This window comes from Bubalus kerabau, chromosome X, assembly GCF_029407905.1.
Source record: "Bubalus kerabau isolate K-KA32 ecotype Philippines breed swamp buffalo chromosome X, PCC_UOA_SB_1v2, whole genome shotgun sequence".
NCBI lineage: Eukaryota > Metazoa > Chordata > Mammalia > Artiodactyla > Bovidae > Bubalus > Bubalus kerabau.
In genome coordinates, this window is record NC_073647.1 from 154,767,614 (window position 1) to 154,781,535 (window position 13,922).

General features: G+C 38.9%; 1 protein-coding gene across 2 annotated transcripts in view; it reads left to right on the forward strand.

The window, feature by feature from the left end:
* REPS2 (RALBP1 associated Eps domain containing 2) overlaps positions 1 to 13,922 on the forward strand; it is a 238,115-nt gene that overhangs the window by 123,156 nt on the left and 101,037 nt on the right. For both annotated transcript variants that reach the window (XM_055563083.1, XM_055563084.1), the window contains exons 9-11: positions 3,981 to 4,075; positions 9,998 to 10,067; positions 11,745 to 11,798. In XM_055563083.1, coding sequence (XP_055419058.1) covers positions 3,981 to 4,075; positions 9,998 to 10,067; positions 11,745 to 11,798 — 219 coding nt within the window. The remainder of the gene's footprint in view (positions 1 to 3,980; positions 4,076 to 9,997; positions 10,068 to 11,744; positions 11,799 to 13,922) is intronic.

The following is a 13,922-nucleotide window of genomic DNA, read 5'->3' on the forward strand; positions in this document are numbered from 1 at the left end:
CCAGTTACGTTGCCCTCTGATCTTCCCTGGTGGCTCAGAGGTTAAAGCGTCTGCCTGTAATGCGGGAGACCTGGGTTCGATCCCTGGGTCGAGAAGATCCCCTGGAGAAGGAAATGGCAACCCACTCCAGTACTCTTGCCTGGAGAATCCCATGGACGGAGGAGCCTGGTAGGCTACAGTCCATGGGGTCTCAAACCGTCGGACATGACTGAGCAACTTCACTTTAGTGACTTCACTTTATGTTGCCCTCTGAGATTCCAAAACCCCCCACAGACCCACCAGTGACAGGGTTTCCTGGTGTTTGGAAACTTCTCTTTTACGACTCCCTCCTGGGGATGGGTATCCATCCCTAGCTTTTTTGTCTCTCTTTTTATCTTTTATATTTTGTCCTACCTCCTTTCGAAGACAATGGGCTGCCTTTCTGGGTGCCTGGTGTCCTCCGCCAGCATTCAGAAGTTGTTTTGTGGAATTTGCTCAGCATTCAAATGATCTTTCCATGAATTTGTGGGGGAGAAAGTGGTCTCCCCGTCCTATTCCTCCATCTTCCATTTTGGGGTTTTGATGAATGTGGTTTCCTTGTTTATCTGTGATGTGGCCATGGAACCTAGGCCACATGTCATGACTCCTTGTTTGAACCCCCCTGCCACACACCAATTTGTTTGTGACCTTTTATGGAGCATGCATTTATATAGAAAAAAAGGAAGAATCTATCACATACTCTTCAATTAAATAAAAATTGCCCATCATTTCCAGTTTGTGGTATTAATCTTAAATAATAATTATATAGTTCTAGCAAAAATCATGAGACCTCATAAAACCCCATCAAACATAGTGATAGTAAAAGGTTTAGTAGTTAACTTTTAAATGGTTTATCACCCTTGTTTATTTTTGTATTTGATTCAAGAAAATGGCCAGAAGTATTGAGGTCTTCTCTATGCTTTTAGACTTTGAAAAATATGACTGGTCCTATTCATTTTGAGGGTTCATTTTTATGAGACCAAATTTAAATTTTTAAAAAACTTAGCTCTTGTTTCAAGAATTTTCAGATTGATCTCTATTTGGTCTTTAAAACAAATTAATCCGGTCTTCAATAACATTGGTGAAGAGTGTAAATTTGGTTGATACCATTGTGCATTCATAAATATATAAACTTGTTTTCAATAAAGTAATGAAACAAGAACTGTCGTATCTTATTCCCCCCCCCCCCCCATCTGCCAACAGTGAAAATTAACAGGCAGAATTGGAAGGAGACTTTGGATTATTTGGTGGCTTACTCATGGGCTTTTGGATATTTTTATGTCTAGGTGACTGGGTGGATTTTGGTATAGATTTTTAGCCTATAATTTGTTAAAAGTACTTACTGGTTATGTCCTATGTCAGAGGCACTGTGTTATTCTCTGTGGTCAGAGTGCTATATAAAAGAGAGTTCTTACCATCATAGGACTTAGAGACAGTTGGAGAATGGATGACTTTAGGGAGGACTTCCTTAAATGTTTGCACTTAAATGTGAAGGGTGAGCTAAGGGCACTGCAGGTGAAGAAGGGGGAAGAGTGGGCTCTGGGCACAGGGGACAGCATGTATGCTGCAGTGTCCCTCTCTGATAGGGAGTTTGGAGTAGGGGAGTCATGTGAATTTCAGGTCATGGTGGGAGAGATTTAGCAGTGAATGCATGGCCTTGGTAGTTTTTGAAAGTGTTAGCTTTCTACGCAGCTCGACTCCTCCTTGATAAGGCATCAGTGTATAATTGTAGCCAGGTCACTGATTGGTCAGCTAGAAAGAGAAATCTTATCTTGGTTAAAACTCCTCTTGGGGCTGGATTGAGGGATGGTACAAACTTGGAAACGTGTTTTGCTGAGGTTTTTTTTTTTTTTTTTTTTTTTTTTTTTTTTTTTTTTTAACCAAGGAAAGGGTGAGACGACTTGGTATAGTTAGAAAAATCACTGGGGCTCAAGGTTTGTCCCACCTGCTATCAGTGAAACGCAGACCAGAGGAAGCAGGGGAACAATCTAAGGTGCTTGTGCTCAGCTGCGTGTGGCAGCTCTTTCTTGGTGGACACTACTTGACCAAGAGGGAAGTTGGCATTTCAAACCCTGGTGGTGATGGGAGGGTGAGAAAGGATTAAAAACACCAGTCCATGTTTTAACATTTGATTAACAATATTTTTAAAAACATGCCATTAAAATTTTGATTTCTTAATAGCTGGTCTTGACAAACTTGATTTGTAGCTTCTGTTTACTGTCTACCCCAGTCTGCTTTTCCTCTTTGGAATATTGACAATTTCCTTAGCTGTTGAGACATTTTTTTTTTACTTACTTTGTGACAAAAGTGGTGAAACAGAATCTGCTTCTAAGAAATAGTGTGAGTGTTCAGTGTTAGCTTACTAGGTAGCATGATTTTTCTTACGCTGATCCACTCATCTATGCGGCAAACAACTGCTGTCTCTGCACTTACTATGTTGGAATACACCCATAATGTGATTCTTATTTCATTGTTATAAATCAGTAAGAACTTGTGCTCTTACTTTTGTTATTCGTGCTAATCAAAAGAAATGAGTATTTCATAAAATTTTCTTCAGCACACAGCATTGTAAGATCTTGTCTATTTACTTCCAATAGTAATAGCTAAAATGCAGTATTTCCTCAGTTAATGTTTATGGTATGCAAACTATCACCATAGTTCAGTTCAGTTCAATCAGTTCAGTCGCTCAGTCATGTCCGACTCTTTGCAGCCCCATGAATCGCAGCATGCCAGGCCTCCCTGTCCATCACCAACTCCTGGAGTTTGCCCAAACTCAGGTCCATCGAGTTGGTGATGCGATCCAGCCATCTCATCCTCTGTCGTCCCCTTCTCCTCCTGCCCCCAATCCCTCACAGCATCAGGGTCTTTTCCAATGAGTCAACTCTTCACATGAGGTGGCCAAAGTACTAGAGTTTGAGCTTCAGCATCAGTCCTTCCAATGAACACCCAGGACTGATCTCCTTTAGGATGGACTGGTTGCATCTCCTTGCAGCCCAAGGAACTCTCAAGAGTCTTCTCCAACACCACAGTTCAAAAGCATCAATTCTTCGGCACTCAGCTTTCTTTACAGTCCAACTCTCACATCCATACATGACCACTGGAAAAACCATAGCCTTGACTAGATGGACCTTTGTTGGCAAAGTAATGTCTCTGCTTTTGAATATGCTATCTAGGTTGGTCATAACTTTCCTTCCAAGGAGTAAGTGTCTGTTAATTTCATGGCTGCAATCACCATCTGCAGTGATTTTGGGGCCCAAAAAAATAAAGTCTGACACTGTTTCCACTGTTTCCCCATCTATTTCCCATGAAGTGATGGGACCAGATGCCATGATCTTCGTTTTCTGAATGTTGAGCTTAAAGCCAACTTTTTCACTCTCCTCTTTCACTTTCATCAAGAGGCTTTTTAGTTCCTCTTCACTTTCTGCCATAAGGGTGATGTCATCTGCATATCTGAGGTTATTGATATTTCTCCTGGCAATCTTGATTCCAGCTTGTGCTTCTTCCAGTCCAGAGTTTCTCATGATGTACTCTGCATATAGTTACTGCCATTTAAATATGTTGCTAGTATCATAGTTAAAACAGAAGTATTGTGATACTGATGGTTAAGGTGGAAAATGACTTCTGTGTTCTTAATATAACATGAAATGCTGACAGCATGGACTCTTCAGCAGGACTGCTGGCAGTTCAAGTTCCTGTTCTTCATTTACTGGCTCTTTGACATTGACTGAGGTGCTTCACTTCACTGTTTCTTAGTTTTATTGTGTGTAGAGTAGGCATGGTAGAAGTACCAGCTTGTATATGTAAAAACATGAAATACTACCTCAGCGTGATGAGTGCCATCTCTAGTATAGGAGCTGGCTGATTTTGTTGTTCTATTTATGAAGCACAGAAAAGCTGCAAGGAAACAATGATCACTATGACTAAAATATATATTCTTATGTATTCTTTTTGTTTCTTTTTAGCCTTTCCTAAGCCCAAGTGGGAGTGTGCATTATTTGATTCTTATTCTGAGTCAATACCAGCAAACCAACAACCCCGTGATTTGAATCGGATGGAGGTAAAAAATCATCATATGTTAGTAAGTAAGGATGTGTGTACACTTAAATCCGTTAGCTGATGTTCTTTACAAACTCTGGAAAATCTGCTTTCATAACGTTTTCTCTTCATACTTAGTACTTTGAAGCTCAGCATTTCAGATTTAGACACCAGATATATCTGTAATTATCTTTTTTTTTCTTTTCTCCCTAAAACTACATTTGGAGAAAAAAATCAAAGTAGCCTCTTGACCTTTTAGAGGTGAAATTTAGGTATTGCCAAACTAAGCCAAAAAAATGGAAGGCAGATTATTTACTTTAACCAAACTTTAATTCTGAAGTAAACATTGTAAAGCTGTATTTTTAGCAGCTGAGTATTAACCAGGTATAATGAATCAGAACAGTTTTGAGAGGAAGCTTGAGAACTGTATATGAGGGCCCCAAATCACATTCAAAGCTGCCTAATTTGGATGATCCTCAAGAGAAACCTGAAGAATTCCTTTAATGATAGGCCATTGATGGGCTTAGACGCGTGCTTAGGGGTCCTTATGGTTTTTGTTAATATCAGCACTATCATCACCATCACCACCATTATAATTGCCGTGATGACAACTTATGATATCTGTTGTTCCCACCCTGAGAAAAGTCTGGAAGTATTTCATAAATGGAGGTTTGTACATAGGCTTCTATTACCATGCTCTGATGTTGCAAGATGATAGAAGTCAAAGGCAACGTCAGAGCATGGCGTTGCCTTATTTATTCTTCCCCCAGGAGGCTCTGGTGCCTGTAGTGTGCATTGTGGATGCCATCCTCTCTGAGCCAGTCCAGCCCCCTTCTGCATCATTCTCTCTGATAACATCTCTCAGCCTCTTTGCTACTCTTTTTTGGAGTTGTAGCCTCTGTGCTCCTTTGCTTAGCAGATTTCTCCTCTGGGGAAAGAGATAAAGTGATTTCAGGTGGAATGATAGATGTGCATTCAAAGACTTTTGGCTTTTTTAATTTCTTTTTGTAGAATATGCATGATGGTAAAGCAGACATGATTGTCAGCCACTTTTCATAGCCCCCAGTGTATTCTGGGTTGCTGGCAGTGTCTGTGGAAGTTTGTCTGTCAGGCCAGGATGCTACAACTCTTATGCAGTTGCCCTGGTTTTGTTTTTTTGTTTTATTTTTAAATAAAAAAATTTTTTTTTGCTATGGGTAGCCCTGCTTGTGTAAAATTATATTGTTGTTAGGTGATTTACTAAAAAAAATTTCTTAATTCATATTCTTTCTGGTTAAACATTTTGTTCCATCTTGCCATGGTATGAGATAGCCTTCGCCTTTCCAACAGAGACAAATAATGCTGGTTTTTTGGGTTTTTTTTTTTTGAGAAATTAATTACTGACTCATGTTGCTTTCCCCCATGTACTCACTTCAGTTCAGTTCAGTCACTCAGTCGTATCTGACTCTTTGTGACTCCATGCACTGCAGCACGCCAGGCCTCCCTGTCCATCACCAACTCCCGGAGTTTACCCAAACTCATGTCCATCGAGTCGGTGATGTGATCCAGCCATCTCATCCTCTGTCGTCCCCTTCTCCTCCTGTCCCCAATCCCTCCCAGCATCAGGGTCTTTTCCAATGAGTCAACTCTTCGCATGAGGTGGCCAAAGTATTGGAGTTTCAGCTTCAGCATCAGTCCTTCCAATGAACACCCAGGACTGATCTCCTTTAGGATGGATCTCCTTGCAGTCCAAGGGACTCTCAAGAGTCTTCTCCAACAGCACAGTTCAAAAGCATCAATTCTTCGGCACTCAGCTTTCTTCACAGTCCAACTCTCACATCCATACATGACTACTGGTGTACTCACTTATCATCTGTCTAAAAGGAAAGGACCAAATATACAGATGGCTGTCAAATCTGGAAATGGAGATATTTTAAACACAGGAATGCATGTTTAAAGTTTATTTTATTTTTGGCTGTGATGCATGTCTTGTGGGATCTTAGTTCCCTGACTAGGGATTGAACCCAGGCCCATGGCAGTGAAAGCTTAGAGTCCTAACCACTGGAACACCAGGAAAGTCCTCATGCTTGGAGTTTAAATAGAACTTGGTACCAGCAGCCCTGTGAGGGATGACTCCATGCAGGTGTTTGTTGTGAATGGAGCTATAGCTGATTCAGGTCTTGAGAAGTTTGCTCAGCAGTACATCTTTTTTAGAAGACAACAGACCTGTACCATGTACTTATTTCCATCAAGAATTAAAGAGTACAATTTCAAGTATATGTGTCTTTAGCCACGTTTCTTAGGTTACTGAGTTGCTTTTTTTGTAAACAGGCTTATTGAGATATAATTCACATACCACATTCAGCTAAGGTATACAATTCAGTGGTTTTGAGCATATTGACAGTTGTGCAACTGTCATTATAGTCTAATTTTAGAACATCTTCATCACTCCAGAAAGAAAACCTGTACCCATTAGCAGTCATCTACTGTTCTCCTCTTGCCCCAGCCTCTAGTAATCACTAAGCTTTTTTCTGTCTCTGGAATTTGCCTACTCTGGACATTTCATATAAATAGAAACATATGACATGTGGTCTTTTGTGACAGGCTTCCTTCATTTAGTATAATGTTTGTTTTTTGATCTTCCAGTTTTATTGAGATATAGCTGATGTATTTGTTGTTGTTGTTCAGTCTCTTAAGTCGTGTCCAACTCTTTGTGACCCCTTGGACTGCAGCATGCCAGGCTCTTCTGTCCTCCACTGTCTCCCAGAGTTTGCTCAGATTCACGTCCACTGAGTTGATGATGCTATTTAACCATCTCATCTTCTCCCACCCTCTTCTCCTTTTGCCTTCAATCTTTCCAAGCATCAGGGTCTTTTCTAATGAGTCAGCTCTTTGCATCAGGTGGCCAAAGTATTGGAGCTTCAGCCCTTCCAATGAATATTCAGGGTTGATTTCCTTTAGGAGTGACTAGTTGGGTATCCTTGCTGTCCTAGGGACTCTCAAGAGTCTTCTCCAGCACCACAGTTCGAAAGCATCAATTCTTTAGCGCTCAGCCTTCTTTATGGTCCAACTCTCATATCCGTCCATGGCTACTGGAAAAAGCATAGCTTTGACTATATGGACCTTTGTCAGCAAAGTGATGTCTCTGGTTTTTAATATGCTCTCTAGGTTTCTCATGGCTTTCCTTCAAAGGAACAACTGCCTTTGAATTTCATTGCTGTAGTCCCTGTCCACAGTGATTTTAGAGCCCAAGAAAATAAAATCTGTCACTGCTTCCATAATTGATATATGCAACTGGATAAGTTTAAGGTGTATGGCCAAATGATTTGATTTATGCACATTTTGAAATGATTACCACAATAACTTTAGTGAATATTCATCATCTCACATAGACACCATTAAAGAATTAGGAAAAAATAGTTTTTTCTTGTGATGAGATCGCTTTGTATAATATTTTAAAGTTCATTCACAGTGTAGCATGTATCAGCGCTTTATTCCTTTTCGTTGATGAATAATATTCCATTGTATGGATAGAACACATTTTGTTTATCCATTTTTCAGCTGATGGAAATTTGAGTTGCTTCCACTTTGGGGCTGTTAGAAAAAATGCTGCTGTGAATATCCATGTACAAGTTTTTGTGTGCACACATGTTTTCACTTCTCTTGGGTATAAACTGAGGAGTGAATTGATTGGATCACATTATACCTTGTGTTATACTTTTTGAGGAACTAGCAAAATACTTTCCAAAGCAGCTATACCATTTTACATTCCTCTACCAGCAATGTATGAGGGGTCCAATTTCCCCATATCCTTGTTAACTTTGGTTACTCTCTCTCTTTGATTTTAGCCATCCTAGTGGGAATAAAGTAGTATCTCACTGTGGTTTCTATTTGAATTAATGACTACTGATATTAAACATCTTTTTGTGTGCTTATTAGCCATTTGTGTGTCTTCTTTGGTGAAATATCTCTTCCTATCTCTTGTCCATTTATAAACTGGGTTGTTTATTATTGAGTTTTAAGTGTTCTTTATATATTCTGGATGTAAGTTTCTTATTAGATACATAATTTGCAAGTATTTTTCTTTGTTTTTCTCCTCTTTCTTGATAGTATCCATTGTAGCACAAATGTTTTTTATTTTGATGAAGTAGAATTTATCTAATTTTTTTCTTTTTTTACTTGTGCTTTTGGTGTCATGTCTAAGAAACCATTGCCTAATACAAAATAATGAAGATTGATTCCTATGTTTTCTTCTAAGTGTTTTATAATTTTAGGCCTTACATTTAGGTTTGTGATCCATTTTAAGTTAATTTTTATATAGATTGTGAAGAAGAGGTTCAACTTTATTCTTTTGTATATGGATATCAAGTTGTCTCAGCATCATTTATTGAATAGACAGTTTCTCCCCTACTCAATTGTTTTGTACCCTTGTTGAAAATCAGTTGACCACAAATGTAAGGGTTTATTTATGGATTCTCAATTCAGTTCCATTGATCTATATGTCTGTCATTATGTGAGTACTATACTGTCTTGATTCCTGTTAGTTTTTGCTAAGTTGTTCTTTTTCAAGAATATTTTTGCTATTTTGGGTCCCTTGCATTTTTATATGAAATTTAGGGCCAGCTGGTCGAATTCTGCTAAAAAAAAAAATAAGAAGGATTGCTTCAATTCTGTAAATGAATTTTGGGAGTATCACCGTTTTAACAGTATTAAGTCTTTTGACCCATGAACACAGAATGTCTTTCCATTTATTTAGATTTTTAAAATTTCTTTAAGTGGTGTTCTTTTGGATTTCTTTTTATCTGTTTTTTTTTCTACTCCTAAATTATTTTATTTCATTAAGGATCTGGTTTATAATCCAGCTGGGACAAGAAAATGAAAGAAGGGCACAGTTGAGATACATTTGGTTGAGACACATTCTGTGTTCTAAATTAAGTCTGGAGGCTTCATTGTGATGCCAAGAATGACTTGTCTGAGCATTCTTAAACCCTAGATCAGATTACCACCAGGCAGTATTGTAACTCCATTCTTTGGAACAGTTTGAAAACAGAAGTATTGCTTATCTCTCTTGGGCTGTTCTGATTCTGAGAGGTAAACCAATTAACCTTTGGGAGCACCAGATAACTCCAGGAATTTACCCTACTTTAAGTTTTAGAATTTATCTTTATTTGATTCTTTGAATATATTTAAAATAAAAAGAATACCAAAAGGCTTATAGTGACAAGTCTTCCTCTTATCCCTATCTGCATCTACCCAGTCACCCTTAAAAAATTTATATATCTTTCTAGAATTTGTTTATATGTATACCAAATATGAATATATTATCCTTTAATTTTATCAGAGGACAGACTCCATGCTAATTGAGAGTTTATAAGAAATTATAGTAAGTAGGTTTTACACAGAATTTTAAACTAATCAGCACATGATCAATTTGGGTATTCATCTTAGTATAAGTGGAAATGTCTCCCTTAAATGAGTTAGCAGAAAGTTTTCTTCTGCACACCAATAAAATTCTCTTATTTCATGACAGGGAGGCTATTTGAATCAGGGTTGAGCACCCTCTGCATAAGAGATTCTGGCAAATACCCACATGATGGGACTGCTTGTCAGAACCTCTTGCTGCTTGTGAGAAAATGCCTAGAGCATAGGTTTGTTCTTGACTGAAGTCATGGGCAAATGCTCTACGACTCTGGCTGAATCCCATACCAGATTCAGATACAATGTATGTTCTATACATATTCCTCAGCCTAAATCATTATGTTTTTCCTCTGTGTATATAAAATTCTTCAATGCAAATTAACTTATACCTCACTAGAAACCTAAAAAAAAAAAAATTAAATGTCAAGGTTTATGGAAGACAGAAATATTGGCAAAATATACAGCTTTTAAAAACATTTTCATCATAATATGCACATCACTTCATTTTCATTCCAACCCATATTATTAATTTACTTTTCTTTCCAAGAAGCTGTCTATTAAAGACATGGCCGACTTTCCTGTCCCTACCCAAGATGTGACTGGTGATGACAAACAAGGTATGAAAAGAATGAGTTTTCTCCCTTTGGGAACATTTTCTGTGTATTTAAAAAATCTATTTCTCTTGGAATGGCTGGTTTCTAGAGTGTATGAGGACTGTTCTCAGTATATGAACACATTTGGATGGATTAAGTTGTTCAGTTGTTGTCAATGAACTATAGTTCATAAAGCAGTAATGAGCTTGAGTGTCCAAAGCCTTCAGTTACGACCCTGTACTCACAGCTGATCCTCAGGCTACTCTGACACCTTATATTGGAATCTGGCCATACTAATTAGGAAATGACTGGAAGCTGAATGGTTTGAGAACATAACATCTTGTGTTGGCAGGTGTGATCCCAGAATATCAATATAAATGTACATTTGCACACAGATCTAACCATTGAGGAAGTTACCTTCTGGAGAGAGAGTTTCTGTCCCTGGGCTTTATTCTCTGTGACCTTGTGGGTGTTGGGCTGTGACGTGGAGCCTTATCTTACTGGGTGGGTGAGAGCATTGCAGCACAGTGTTGCTTGTTATAGCTAGCATAAAGCACAGGGATGACTTGGCTTGGCACTGTCTAGAAGAGAAGGAAGAACACCCTACTTCCTCCCATGCTTCTATTATAATGCTTTATAATTGATCGAGTCCTTCCTCATGCACTGCATTATTCAGTCCTCACAAAATTGAATGGAGGCTGGTATATTTTATCGCCTAAAATATATAGATGAGTAAACTCAAGTTCAGGCAGTATGAATCATTTATTCAGTAAGAAAAAGAGCAGTGGTAAAAACTAAGATTTTCTAATTCTCAAGCCAGTATCCCTTCTATTGGACTGTAGCCCACCAGGCTCCTCTGTCCCTGGGCTTTCCTAGGCAAGAATACTGGAGTGAGTTGCCATTTCCTTCTCCAGGGGATCTTCCCAACCCAGGGATCAAATCCAGATCTCCTGCATTGTAGGCGGATTCTTCACTGACTGAGCCAACAGGGAAACAATTACAATAATTGCATGCTCTCTATTTCAGTGTTTGATCAGGAGGGGCAGGCAGACCTGGACATTGTCTATAGCAGCAAGTACTTTGATAACTCTCTTTACTAGTGGATCTTAGCCTTAAATGTCCATTGGAATAACCTGTGTGCATATGAAGTCGCTCAGTCATGTCCAACTCTTTGTGACCCCGTGGACTGTAGCCCGCCAGGCTCCTCTGTCCATGGGATTCTCCAGGCTAGAATACTGGAGTGGGTTGCCATTTCCTTCTCCAGGGGATCTTCCCAACCCAGGGATCGAACCCTGGTCTCCTGCATTGCATGCAGATGCTTTATCCTCTGAGCCACCAGGGAAGCTGGCGAGCTCTAAAAATCCTGAAGCCTGGCTCTCACTCCCAGAAAGATCCTGATGTCTTTGCTTGGGAAAAAATGGGGAATTTTGATATTTCCTGGTAATACTCTCCCAAGCCACTGGTGGCACTCTCTCTGAAACATTGAAAATATGTCTTTATTCTCTGTAGGAGTAGAGCCCATTATCATAGGAGGCTTTTATTGTTTTAGTAAGTGCTATAGCAACTTATAGGTATATAGAACACTGTTTTCATAAGTGATAACCTGGAATTCTTTGTTTTAATGTAACATGCTTTAGATATAATTTTTTTTCTTTCCTCTTCTTTTCTTTCTCTTTTTCTTTAAAAACAAAACACTGGTAGCTTTGAAGAGTGCTACTGATGAAGCCTTACCAAAGGACATGTCTGAGGATTCAGGTAGGAGAAAACCAATTTAATATATTTTAAATGTAATTATTTCTAAAAAAAAACAAGCAAACCAAAAAACAGCTTTGTAGTTTCAGTGAGAAGACTGGCACATTTGTGATTTTATATATATATATATATATATATATATATATATATATATTTCTTTCCAAATATTTGTTGTGTGTTTTATTCTAAGGAAACCTTTTGGTTTCTTTTTCACTCCTTCGCTCTTCTCAGGTATGAGAAGAGGGTGATTTCTTTGTAAGTTCTAAATATAGTTTTCACTGAAAGGATCCCTCCGTTTGAATTGAGGGTCTCATTGTCACTAAGTGTAAAGTTGAGAAGGCTTTAATTTGAGAAGATTTTGGTAAGCCATTGTGGTTTCTCTGTAGAGTAAGGAGCTGATGGAGTGGATCAACGGGAGGCTCATAGGTGAAACTTTCCATTTCCAAAATAAAAATCTCAAATATTTTCATTATACTTCACCACCAGGAAAACAGGTAAATGTGCTTATACATGGAGTAGATTCCATGGAGAAAAATAAAAGTAGTGTTTGCCCAGGTTTTTGGAGAGTCAGGACTGTGTCTGTGGACCATGGAGATGGCCGGGCCTGTGTGCTCAGCTTTCTCGATGGAGCTGTCATTGAACCAAGATGAACCTAGTTTAGAACTACTGGCTAGGCGTGTTTGTAGTTCTGGTTATAGGGACACGAAAGAAGTTGCTCATTTCTTGTTTATTGTTTTCTCTTTTAATATTTAATAATTAAATCATGTTTGTTTCAGTTAGCTAGGTATCATCCAGGCTTTATTTGTTAAAGTTAGAGCAAAGGAACCAATATTTATCGAGGCTTAGTAGTGTATTTCCGAAACACCAAGTTCATTTAAGGTTTAAAAGAAAGAGGTATAGAGATAGAGAAAGGAATGGGGAGCAAGGGAGAGGAGAAGAGGGAGATGGAGGAAGAGAGAATGAATATGAAGGAGAATATATGATTGATTACAGTGATGAGGCCTAAGAATCTGTATTTTAGGCAACCCCCGGAGGATTCTGATGTTCAGCCTATTTGGGGAACCACTACCTCTCAAAAACAATGTTAAGAAATAGGAAATTAAGATTGTAAATCAACTGTGACTCCAAAAATGGTAGGAATTTTCAAGCTGTGTTTTGGTTTTTGGAACTGATTCAAGTTCCTTCATCATGGGGGAAATGCTCTATTTGCATAGGACAATCACCTGACATAGGTTCCTTCCAACTCTAATTGTTGGAAATGAAGTGAATACGTCCCAGTTTTTGTAAACTTCGTGTTATGGTATTAATAAAAGCTATTTAAATTTGGAAAGTTAAATTGTGCTTCTCCAACAACCTTTTTGGCTTATAACTCTTCCTGTTTATTTCCGTGAGCATGCCCCATGTTCTCTGGGGCGGGAGTTTTAGATGTCATTTTCAACATTTAATAGGGCATGGCATCCATCACCAGTCAGAGCCTATCAGGGTATGTGTGCCACAGTATGTAAAGTATATCTGAATTTGTTTCACATTCTACCTGGGAGCATGCTGTGTGGTTTCTGATTTGTTCTTTGCTGCCCTTTCTGGAGTGGTTTTGAGGGAATACCTCATCTGAAAGCTTATTTAATACCCGGGGAACATTTGGATTCTTAGTGAAAGACAGGAGTTTTAAGATGGTGGTTTCTAATTCTGGAGGCTTTCCATACCATGTTAGCAGTTCACCTTGGTTGAGTTGCTGTCTTCTGGAGAATTAAACTTTAGGCTTGCCTTCCTGTCCTGTTTCTGTTTCCTGGAAAGGTGATGTGCCTGGGGTGTTCTAGGAAATTCTCACTCTTCTTCTCTCTGCGAAGCTCAGTGAGAAGCTATGATTTGCCCGTGGTCTTCTGCCTGAATTCTGACACAACCTGCCCTCACCATTTTTGCAGATGTTCACATGCTCCAAATGCTGAGTCCGACTTTCAGGGGCTTGGAAGCTGATGGAAGACTTAACTAGAATCGTGTTCTCCAGCTTTTTCTGATCTGGAACATGTTGGGACTTACCAGCCCTGCCTGGGATCTCATTTCCCACTTCTGCCCTTCCTTCTGCAGAGGGTGGTGATAACCATGATAATAGTAATGGCAGTGAAGAGA